General features: G+C 54.4%; 1 protein-coding gene and 1 long non-coding RNA gene across 4 annotated transcripts in view; one reads left to right on the top strand and one right to left on the bottom strand.

The window, feature by feature from the left end:
• Window positions 2,344-11,297, bottom strand: part of MARCH10 (membrane associated ring-CH-type finger 10) — an 82,531-nt gene continuing 73,577 nt past the window's right edge. Inside the window, exons 9-11 of the mRNA XM_005653890.3 lie at window positions 10,876-10,989; window positions 5,650-5,692; window positions 2,344-2,539 (exon numbers count right to left, since the gene is read on the bottom strand). Of these exons, the coding sequence (XP_005653947.1) occupies window positions 2,478-2,539; window positions 5,650-5,692; window positions 10,876-10,989 (219 nt within the window). The 3' untranslated portion in view covers window positions 2,344-2,477. The remainder of the gene's footprint in view (window positions 2,540-5,649; window positions 5,693-10,875; window positions 10,990-11,297) is intronic.
• The window catches only part of LOC110256164, a 65,709-nt gene continuing 56,891 nt past the window's right edge, over window positions 2,480-11,297 (top strand). For 2 of the 3 annotated variants that reach the window (XR_002337436.1, XR_002337434.1), the window contains exon 1: window positions 2,480-4,850. This is a non-coding gene — a long non-coding RNA (uncharacterized LOC110256164). The remainder of the gene's footprint in view (window positions 4,851-11,297) is intronic. The other variant, XR_002337435.1, reaches the window with a different exon arrangement.

Below are 11,297 nucleotides of genomic sequence, written 5' to 3'. Positions count from 1 at the left end.
ATTAAAGATAAATGTCAAATGCTTATCCCCAGGCCCAGCTCCTAGGAAGTGCTCTGAGAGTGGCACACATGGGCTCCTGCGGCCTCGATTTGACTTGTTCTATATATGCCCTGTTGTCACCCCAATAAGACTGAGCTTCAGGAAGGTGGGCATCGTGTATTTTTCCTGTGGCCCCACAACCCGGCACATAGTGGGTGGTTGGTAAAAGCCGCCTAAAGAGCCAAAGGCTTAGAGGGACACTGTGTCCTATCTGGTGTGCCCCAGCCTCTGGTAGACGGGCGCAATATTTACGCTGCTTTAGAGGGAGGAGATGGCCCTTTCCATCACGGTCTTTTGTGAAATGAGACTTGGTCCTTTTGGCACCTCGGGGCCTGAGAAACCCCATCCACAGAGCCCCACCTGCAGTGGCGCTGAATGAATTGATGGTGCGGGGGAGCTGTCAGTTCTGGTGCATCTCCCCGACCCCAGACCCCACAGAACGCACTGCCTGCTGCACGCATCTACCCTTCAGATAACGTCTGAAAACCCAACATTGGCTGATGGAAACCTGTAGCGGCCCCAGGGTAGCGGCCTCAAACAATGCCATGCCTTGCTGCGGGTTTGGCCCATCAGAAGGTTGGCCTGGCCACCTCAAAGTCTGTTAAGCACTCCATAAACATTATTATTATTATTATAGCTTTTTAGGGCCGCACTGGCAGCATATGGAGGTTCCCAGGCTAGGGGTCCAATAGGAGCTTAGCTGCCGGCCTACGCCACAGCCGCAGCAATGTGGGATGTGAGCCGCGTCTGTGACCTACACCACAGCTCAAGGCAACACTGGATCCTTAACTCACTGACTGAGGCCAGGGATCAAACCTGTGTCCTCACGGATGCTAGTCAGATTCGTTTCCACTGCGCCACAACAGGAACTCCCATAAACCTTATTTTTAAAAGTATGCATTGTCCCTCTTTAGATGTGTCTCAGTATTGGCTCCTGGACAAATCTTTTATCTTCAGTCTCCCCTTCAAGTTCAGTTAAAAACAAAGATCTGTTTTCTCAGAAGGATCAGGGCTTAGGGCTCCATGAGAGAATGGAGGTACGTGAGGTTTTTAGGAATTTCCTGGAGATATTTTCCAATGTGAGCGGCTCTACCAGGCTCGATCCACATTCGAAGATGTCCCTTTGTTTGGATCTTGGATCTTGGGTCTGTGTTTTCTGGTTGAATCTGCTTGTCTGTAGAGGTGGGTCACTGTGGGACAGGGGCAAGCTTTTGATGTAATTCAGGCCGAGCCTGCCTACCCTATGGGCACCGTAATTTATTTGGGGGACCCCCTTCGGTGGCAACATCTGCAGTGGCCACTCCTGGCCTGAGGAAGGAAGGTCTGGAAGATGGGAGGGAGAAGCCCCCCCCCCGTCCCTTCTTCAATTTTTGGAAAATCTGTTGAGGCGTATTTTACGGTTGGATCATAGCGTTTGCCCATGTTAAGCGCACAGCTCAATGAGCTTGAGTAAATGTTCCCGGTTGCGCAAACATAACCAGGAACTAGCTTTTAGAACCCTTCATCCCCCCACCAAGTCCCCTGGAACCCATGCGCAGTCAATCTCCGCTCCTGTCCCCAGCCCCCAGCAACTACTGCTCTGTCTCTGTAATTTTGCCTTTTCTAGAATTTGCATATAAATAGAATCATACAGTCTGCAGTCTTTTGTGTCTGGCTTCTTTCATTTAGTGTAATGTTTCTGCACACGTCAGTAGTTCATTCCCCCATCTTTTAGTATTTTTAGACTGCTCCCGCTCCCTCTCTCCCTCTCCCTCCCCCACTTTATTTTCTTACTAGTTTCTCTGTGCTTTTTCCACCCTAACTCCTGATCTGGTCTTTGGGTCCTAAGATGTAATTAGGAGAAAAGTGTGGAGCCCATGTACCTGGCCCTCCTAAGCGGGTAGCTACAGGGTGGCTGCCCAGTCAGCCTGTCCCAGCTCGTGAGGTCCCTGACGTGCCACTCCTAGTGGCAGGGATGAGCAAGGAGAGGTGGGGGATGGGTGGGGCTTTGAGACGTGCTTCCCTCTGCTCCAAGTTTGAGGCCCCCAAGCCTTTGTCCAAGGAGACAGGAATGAGCACGAGACGAAGCTGGGTGAATAAAGTCATTTTACTGATTCCACTCGGGGTGGCATGAGGCCTGAAGAGGCGCCCTCAGCAGAGGGACCCCAGGCCTGCCAGGGCTGCTGGGTGCCCTTGGGCTTCTGGGCAGCAGCAGGGCAGCCTGTGGGGCCCACCAAGCCCAGCTGGCTTGGCTTGAGCTGTGTGGGGCTGGGCTGCTGGCGGTTGCCGTCCGTAGATGCTCGGGCCAGACCCCAAGAAGAGAGAGTGGCACAAGGTGAAAAGCTACCTGTGAACACACTGGTTTCAATCAGTAAAGAGGAGGAGGAAGGGAGGCACCTGGGGAAGGAGAAAGGGCGGCTGGGAGAAGTTTCCGCCCCGCTCCACAGTGAGCTCCTTTGCTAGACGACCCGGCCGTTGCGTTCACAGATGTTGCTTTCATTTCCATCTCCCAACTCGGACCCTGGAAAGCAAGATCATCTCTCAGGCTGCGGAGCCCTAGCGGAGTGGGATCTGCCACGAAGGGCCACGGCACTGCTGCCCCTGCCCCCCTCCCCAAGTCTCCAGCCCCGGTGACCGGCCAGCTGCCACACAAGCGCACACACAACCACGCACACCCACGCATGCACGCACACATGCACGCACACACGCGCTACACTCCCTCCAACAGTGTGGTGGACAGAGACCCGCAGTCTTTCAGAGATCAAATTGGCTGGCAGCAGAGGGTCATGTGATGAGGGCTGGGAGAGCAGAGAGGCAGTGAGACGGGCAGTGGGGTCCTAGTGGAGGAGGTAGGGTGGGGTGGGGGGCTTTTCTTTATTCTTGGGGAAACACTTGTTCTCAATATATTTCTTTTCCCACTGGCTCGAGTGAGCGCTTCCTGACTCTTTGGAAGCGGAGTGCGTAATCGCCATTCCTCCATCCCTACCTGGGCCGGCTCAGCTTCTATCTCCACCACAAGGAAGCCCCAGCCCCATGAGCGGCCCCCATTTTTCACCCCCTCCTGTTATTTCCCCCAAAGCTAGTTGCCCTGACTTGCATGTATGGGGGGAGGTGCCCTGGACCAGACTTTAGCTTGAAAGCCCTCCTGCTTGCTCCTACCCACACCTGTCTTGGTGGCTGCAGAAAGTATTGTTCCCCTCCCTGGCCTTGGACTTGGCTGTGGTGACAGTGATTGTGCCAGCTGGGAAGCCATCGTGTGTGGGGCAGGGTCACAGAGCGGTGGGCCAGGTTGTTAGCCAGGGACTCTCCCCCAGCTGCCCTTCCCTCTGTGCCACCTCTGGCATTTGCGTGTGGCTTCAGTCCCCAGGTGCAGGGGACGGGGTGCTCAGTGAGAAGGTTGGCATGGACACTGCAGAGCCACAGAGAGGCTGGCATCTCTTTGTGCCACCTGGTGTGCCCTGATGTTTTGCCTTTTTTCCTCCCTGTTTACCTGCATTGAGCTAGGGCAGCAGGTCACAGTTGTGACTCAGCTCTGGCAACACGTCTTAACAAAGTGCTGCCAGCCAGGCGAGTTATGCCAGGCTGCTGGGGACCAAAGAAGAGTGTGGCCCGGGGGGAGGGCAGGAGGCATGTGGATCTGCCTCTGGCTGCCCTGGCTCTTGTCTTGATCATGGCTGGGGCGGGAAGCCAGGCGAGGGCTGCGTCTGGCCAGTGTGCCAGGACTGTCCCTCTGTTCACGGCTGCCCCTGCCAGTGCCTGGGGTGTGTGCAGGGCTGGGGGTAGGTAGAGAGGGCCTAGACCTGTTTCCAGGGGTGGAACTGGAAATCAGTCCCTACACTGGGACTGGGACTGGGACTTGGACTGGGAAGGGGGTGGATCCTAGAACCAGTCCCAGCTTCGTGAAGAGGGTGGTAAATGACATCAGAGGACCATCTGCTCCTTTCCTGCCTCTGGAGAAGTCACTCTCCCCTGGGGCTCAGGCTTGGAGGCCCTAGGTGCCCCTTCCTCATCCCCAAGCAGGGGTCGGGGTGAGGGGGCTCTCCATGGCTCAGCGCTTCCCGGCGCGGCAGGGCAGCAGTGGCTCTCACTCGCCACTAGGGGTCGCCCCTGCCCAGTCGGAACTACCCGGGCGCGCCCGGCCGCCGCAGGTTGCCCGAACCGGGAAGAGCGCGGGCGTCTCCGGGGCTGGGGCTGGGGAAGGGCGCGGCGCCGAGGCTCTGTCCCGAGGCTCTGGCCACTGAGTCCTCCCGGCCGACCCGCGAGGGTCCGTTTGGGAGGAGGGGCTCTCGCCGGATGCCGCCCGGGGACCCGCGAGGCCGGGCGCAGAGGGGGTGTGTGCGCCCGCACACAAAGGTCCTTCCTGGAGCTGAGCGCTCCCTGCCGGCTCTCCCTTCCCCGTCGCCAGAGGGGGAGCCGCCGCTCAGGGGCGGCCCAGGCGAAGGCGCCGCGGCGGCCGCCCCCGGTGGCCCCAGGGCCTTGCGCGGGCGCGAGGGGGCGCTGGGCACTCAACCGGCTCGGCCGGATCCCCGCGGTCGCGCGGGACTAGGACTCTGCGGGTTTCTTTTGTGAACGGAGGGAAGGGCCCTCCGCCCTCTGAAAATGGTCAGCCCGGGTTCTCGGGACTGCGTGCCCCGAATAACAGATTGTGTTCTCTCGGGTCGCCCTCTGGGCCCCACCCTGCGGAGCTTGGAGCTGGTTCAGCTTCTCCGCCGGGCGGGTCTGTTGGGGGTTCCCCAAAGCATCACCGTGAGCGGCGGCGTCAGGATCACCAGGGGCCCACCCCGTCGCCTGAATCGGAATCTCTGGGAGGGGCCCAGGAATCTGTATTTTTGGTAAGTTCCCCAGGTGATTCTAATGGCAAAGCCAGTGTGGAAACCGCTGTTCTAAACCTTTTAGGGCTGCCGTTGTGAAATTCCGCCCCCCAAGAACGGTTTCTGGGGATGGAATTGTCTGTCACTCCCCCCACCCCCGTCCAGTTCACGGTAATGTTTATTCTCCCAGCTGATGATGGAGAAGTTCTTCCTGAGTCTGACTGCCAGCCCTCCTGCTTTCATTGAGCACCTTTTCTTCAGATGGGTTTTCTGTGGGCTAATGAGCCTGCTTGAAGACAGCTGTGCTGCTTCATTTGCCCTTTCCCAACATCTGTTTTCCTGGTTCTACTTCTGTCTGAATCCTGCAGACCCACTTGATTGGGCTGAAGGGTGAGAAAACCCAAGAAATCCAATTCTACCTTGTGAAGTACCGTGGTCTCTTCAGGAAATGGCTGAACTGGCGCCCTTCTAGGGTTTAGAAGAAAACCCAGGAGGCTCCCCAAGTACTGGGTGCTGGAGAACCCCAGCAAAGGGAAAGGAATAAGCCTGCGGCAAGTCACCCTGCACCCCAGGAGACTGTCCACCTTCTGCTGGCCTTTCCCCTTGCTTTCAGGATGCGGTAAAATTCTTATCTCCTCTGCATCCAGCCTCCTCCGATTTGCCTCCCAGATCGCTGAGGCTGAGGTTCTAGCTCTGCGGGTTATTGTTGCCTCTGGGTGGTGGTCATTCCTTCCAAGGTATGAGGTGCAACACAGTCACAGAAAGAGAGCAAATTAGCAAACATTCTCAACGTGGCAGGGCTGATCCCCCCTCAACCTACTTTCATTTTCTTCCGGTCTGGGTTGTGGGTAATTTCTTGACAACTATGAGAAAGAAGACAATGAAAAGTGAATCGTCTTTTGCTAAAGCAATTGTGAACAGATGTGTCATTCCCTAGCCTTGAGAATGTTCTAGAAACCCCATGCATCACCTTAAAGGGGCAGAGAAAACAGGTGGAGGTGCCGAGAGCAGTGTCGATATTCGTGCCTGTGGGCTTTAGCCTCCCTCTAAAGACAGTCGCAATAGAGCCCAGGTCACCTTCGCTGGTTCAGGGCTTCTAAATTTGGCAGCGAAAACAGACTTATTTCCTTTCAGCCATTGATCTGAACAGCAGAATCCCATCCTGGTGGTCACAGTTGCAGGCCTTGGGGGTGAAGGCCATGCTAATTGGCCACTTGCCTCACCCCTGGCTTTTAAACAATCGGTTGCATTCTCTGCCCGGCAGGAAGCAGCAGGCCCATCAAGGCTCTGGGCTCCCTCTTTGTTCTGACTTTATGGCATTTTATGCCACAATAAGAAACACTGTGTACTCCGTGGGAGCCCATTGTGCCAGGGCTGCAAGGATGTGGGCTCCCTGCAGAAGGGCTGGTGCTCTTCCCCCAGGAGAAGAGGGGCTTTGTGACAGGCTGGGACAAAACAAGGGGTGCCGGCCACTGTTACTGGGGCAACTGCCTGGCCAATGTGGCGGTATCTGTGGCCCCCAGGGGCCTCTCACCAGAAGGCCGGGGGAGGGCAGAGAAGGATGGAATTTCTTCTAGAGTAGCAGTCCCAGGTACCTGGTAAATTATACATCAGGACTGTTCTAGCAGGGTCTCCATTTTCTCCGGTTGCTAGGACGACCTCATCTGGCCTCTAGATGCTGTGCCAGGTGCTGGCATCTGTCTACTAGGAAGTGCCATCTTGGTGAGTTGGGAAGCTTTCCCAAGTGTGGGCCAAGCCTAGGCCTTGCATATTTTGGGGAGCTTTGATCCTTTGGGGTGAGGGTTTTCGGTTTTATAGAAACAGTGTGCATGGAGAGGACCGAGAGAAAGTCCGTTTGCTTCGCACAGGATCCAGTGGGATTTCAGAGCTATTTCAGGCCCCTACCTGCCTCCCAGGCTGGCCTCTGCAATCCCACCCGCTCCCCTTACAGGTGAACATTTTCCTACAGGCAAAGTGTTAATACAGCACACTTCTTTCTGTTCTACCCACTTCAGCAAATTAGACATTTAAGGGGTCCCGGGGAGCTGCCTTGGTCAGGCAGGGAGAGGAATCCAGGGTTCAGGGTCCTTTCACTGGGGGGTTGGTATAGACAAAACCCATGGCTAGGCGGAAGCCCAGGACAGGGCACCCCAGGGGTGCAGGCCCTGATTACCGGAGTGCCCCATGTGGGTGCAAAAAGCGGGGGAGGCAGGTCCGTTTAGCTTCACCACGCAGGACAGCCCTGTGTCCCCAAGAGATTAAAGGGAGAGCCAAGTGGTGTCAGGTGAGGCTGGTGTGGCATTGGAACTGAGAACAGGCCCGTTTCCGCTGGGCATTGGCAGAGAACAACAGGGCTCCCTTCAGCCCGTACCTCTCTCTGCGGCCACCTAAATCTGTCCCCCCATCTCCTGTGCTCCCCACGTGGGCCCTGCTCCCTCACCCTGCCCCAGTGCAACAGCCGCCCAGCTGGTCTCCAGCCCCCCTCCACCCAGCGGCTGCAGTTCTCTCTCAGGAATGCACATCTCTTGGCCTGCCAACGCCCAGAGCCACCCCTTCGGTGGCCGTCCAGAGCCGCACACAAACCCTTCCCATCCTGCTCCCTTCCTGCCCGCTCCAGCCACACTCGACTTGACTTTCCCCAGCACGCACGTCTTTTCCGTTCCGAGCCTTTGCATTTCTTTCCGCGTGCAATGCCCTTTCCCTCCCTGCCAACCCTTGTCCCTCTGCTGAGCTCTCCAAGATTCACCTCAGCCATCACCTCCTCAGCTGAACAGCTGATAAGAACCAAACGGAAGCAGCTTTGTCCCCAGGCTCCCAAAGCAGGGGCAAAACTGGTGGCAAAGAGTACAACGACCTCACTGGATAAAAGCAAGGCCTCCGAAACGCTTGCTTATGTCCCTGGAGAAGGAGTGGAAGGAGGGGGTGACAACGGTGGCCCTGCATGTCCTCTAACTCTGCTCTGGGTTCCCCCACATCTGGCTCCATCTTCGGTCATAACTCAAGGCACCTGTGGATGCTCTGGGTGACACATCTCTCTCTCTAGACTCTGAGTCCCTTTTAGGCAGCAAGGTGGGTCTTGATTACCTTAATAGTCTCAAAATCTAGTTTAGAACCTGACACATAGTAGGCATGCAGAAAATCTTTTCTCTCCACAAATTTGTGCTATCACTTTCTCCAAAATATAACTCAAGACCCTCTTCCTGGAAAAAGCAGCTCTTGGTTCATCAGTTCACTGAGCATCAAAATATTACTGAACACCTACTATGTGCCAGGCATTTTCTAGGCACTGGAGGACAGTGGCATATAAAAGAGAGATGGGTTCCATGTCCAGGTTGCCAGTGAACACATCCTCCCCCCACCCTGCCCCCATAACTCCCAGCAGAACTTCTCCTTATCTGGCAGTAATTTAGCAAGTTTGTAACCACTCAATGCTCCTGGCATCCATAGTGCTTGGGACTTGGTCAGCAGTCAGATACCATTCACTGTGTGCTCAGCCTCATGAGAGACAGGTGTAGAAGACCTGGCTTTGCCTTCAAAAAGCTTGCAACCTCCCTGGGGAGACAAATTATGTTTATGGGATCACTGGAAACCCCAGGAAGCCAGAGTCAGGGAAGATCTTGGGTTGTCAGTTTTTCAACCTCTGGGAATTCACTGGGTCTGCTGGTTTTCTTGACTAAGGGCTACTGAATATTTCCTGGTTTTTTAAATATGGAAGTCAAGGCTCATCTTCCAACTTGACCATAAGCTCAAAGAAAGGGACATCATGGAATTATGTCTGGTAGCCACTTTCCCAGAGGCCCATCTCAGCACCAGAAACAGGCTGGGGCATGAATGAATGAGTGAAGGAATGACCACCACTGACAGGCCATCATCACCGGCTGTCTTACTGAGACACAACCAGATGCCCGGCATGAGTGGGTTTTCCAGGTCTGGGAGGCAAAGGGAGGGAAGGAGGGTTTCTTCCCCATCACAGTGCCTGTCTTTTGCTAAACGTTACCTTTCGAGTCTGAGTATTTTCTCTAATTCCGAGACTCAGGGCCAGAAGAGTATGAAATTGACAAAAGCCTTTGGTTTTCCTGCTTTCACGCAGGTACCTCTTGACTGGTTATTTCTACTGGCTATTGCTTGGTGGTTTAAACAGGTGAGATCCAGAGTTCCCATCATGGCTCAGTGGAAACGAATCTAACATCCATGAAGAAGCAGGTTCGATCCCTGGCGTTGCTCAGTGGGTTAAGGATCCGGCATTCCCGTACATGGTATAGGTCGCAGACGCGGCTCAGATCCCACGTTGCTGTGGTGTAGGCCCGCAGCTGCAGCTCCGATTCAACCCCTAGCCTGGGAACGTCCATAGGCCGCAGGTATGAGCCTAAAAAGACACACACACACACACACACAAAAAATAAAATAAAAATAAATAGGTGAGATCTACTTCAGGGAGAATCGAATTACATGGAAGCTTGTGATGAGATCTTGTCCTGTCCTTTCTACTACCTGCCCCCTGGTTCCCGACTCACTCCTGGCATCACTCACGCCTCTGCTAGGGTGGTTTTACCAGAAAGTTCTTCAGAGTCAGTGGTTTAGGGCCTAGATTTTGCTCCTTGGGTAGTACTGTTTGTTGCCTTCTTGTGTGTGCTTCGCCGTCCTGGAGGCTAAGGTTGCGTTTGATTGCTGCTCTTGTGGCTGACTGTAACCGCTATCAAACCCTGGGCGCTTTGAAGTTCAATGTGCAATAAAAAGTTCATTTAAAAAGATGTGGAATAATGAAAATGAGGTTATAGAAATGTTAACAAAGGATCATTTCCTGCTTCCTGTACTTCTTTTTCTTTTTAAAATGTATTTCTCTGAGGACTTTATGTCACCATTAAAACTACAGACGAGTTAAAGGAAGGACAGGCCTGGGTCAGAAAGAGGGTGAGATTCCTGAGGCGATATCTTGGCAAAGACCCAGCCTGTTGTCTTAATTGAGGGCTTAGGGTCTAAGGGGAGAAGTTAAGCCAGAAAAATGGAGGGACCCATCTCAAAGTCTTATGGCTCATGGTCTGAACCCCACGTTTCTAGCAGGGGTGGCTCTAAAGGGTCACTGGAGAGCACCTGGAGTCACTGGCTTCCAGCCTCCAGGCGTGGCTGCTGCCAGCAGATGCCTCTTGTTCACTTGAGGTAGAAGAGGAGACACAGAGAAAAGAAGGCCGAAAGAGAGAGGCACGGGGTGGCCGTGAGGCAAGGTCGGGTCCCAGGCCTCAGAGGGTGTCCTGGGAACCCCACACACTTAGCAGCCCCTGGCATGGCCCTCAGGTAAGGGAAGTGCCCCTGTCCTGGTCTGGCCACAGGGAGGCATTTAGCTGGGGGGGGGCAGTCCCCTGGGGCTCGGAGTTCCACTTGGCAATGACCAAGTGTGTGCTTGCACGTTTCAGGGGCTGACCCGACCGTCTCCTGCATTTTGGTGGCCGAGCCAATCCAGCCAGGCTTTACCCTCGAGGCCATAGGGCCTCCCAGAGGACCCCGGTTCTCTTATTAAAGGGAGGGTGGCCACAGATGATCATTCCTCGTAAATACTTTGTCATTTCTCTCGTGACAAATGGGTCCCCATCGGCACCTTTGTTTTTTTGTTTCTTGGCACACATGCACACAGATGCTGGAAAAATGTACCCTGGGATCAAAAGCAAAATAAACAGCTTCCCTGGGGACCAGGAAGGGTCCTGTTTTTCACACCTGCTTGCTCGGGCAGTGGGCATCCACGGAGGTGCACACCCAGCCCCTGTGGCCTTGCCAGCCTCTATGTTGGGGGGCGAATATCCCCAGAGACTCACTTGCTAAAATGGCCATTAATGATCATTAATTGTTCCTGTGTTTAACAGTGAACAATGATGTGACTGTCGCTTACTTTTCAGCCAGAGGGCCACTGTGCCTACGCTAAGTCTCAGTCCTGGTGATGACAGTACCAGATCCTACCACGTGACCTCAAGGACCCAACAGATGCACATCTAATTAGCCGCACGCCAAGGTCCGTGGGCCGGCTGCCGCCCGGTCCTGGCAGAGCCAGACTCACCCTCTCTTGCGCGACCCGGGTGTGGTTGAGTCTCATGAGTTCTGCAAACCTCAGTTCATAGAGGTGAAGCAGCAGCACCAGGTACAGGCCTGAGTTCATCAGCTCATTTCGTGCCTGCGTGTGGAAAAGAAAGCTCTTAGGTGCCTCTAGAAAGTCATCATGGGGTAGAGGGTAACAAGGCCAAGAAGAGTCAAGAAATAGGACAGGGGTCCAAGCCCCAAGGCGAGGGCTGCCCTGGGGGACCAGAGAATAGAGTGGAAGGGGATCCAGGGTGGAGGCCAGGCAGCCAGCCTGGAATTCTTGTTTTTTTTTTTTTTTTTGATTTTTAATTTTTAAAAAATTTTATTGAAGTATAGTTAATTTGCAAGGCTGTGATAATTCCTTTTCTTTCTTTTTCTTTCCCTCTTTTTTTTTTTTTTTTT

The sequence above is a fragment of the Sus scrofa genome, chromosome 12 (genome assembly GCF_000003025.6).
Source record: "Sus scrofa isolate TJ Tabasco breed Duroc chromosome 12, Sscrofa11.1, whole genome shotgun sequence".
NCBI classification, from domain to species: Eukaryota; Metazoa; Chordata; class Mammalia; order Artiodactyla; family Suidae; genus Sus; species Sus scrofa.
The sequence above is the reverse complement of the archived record's forward strand: the minus strand, read 5'-3'. Positions and strand labels throughout refer to the sequence as shown.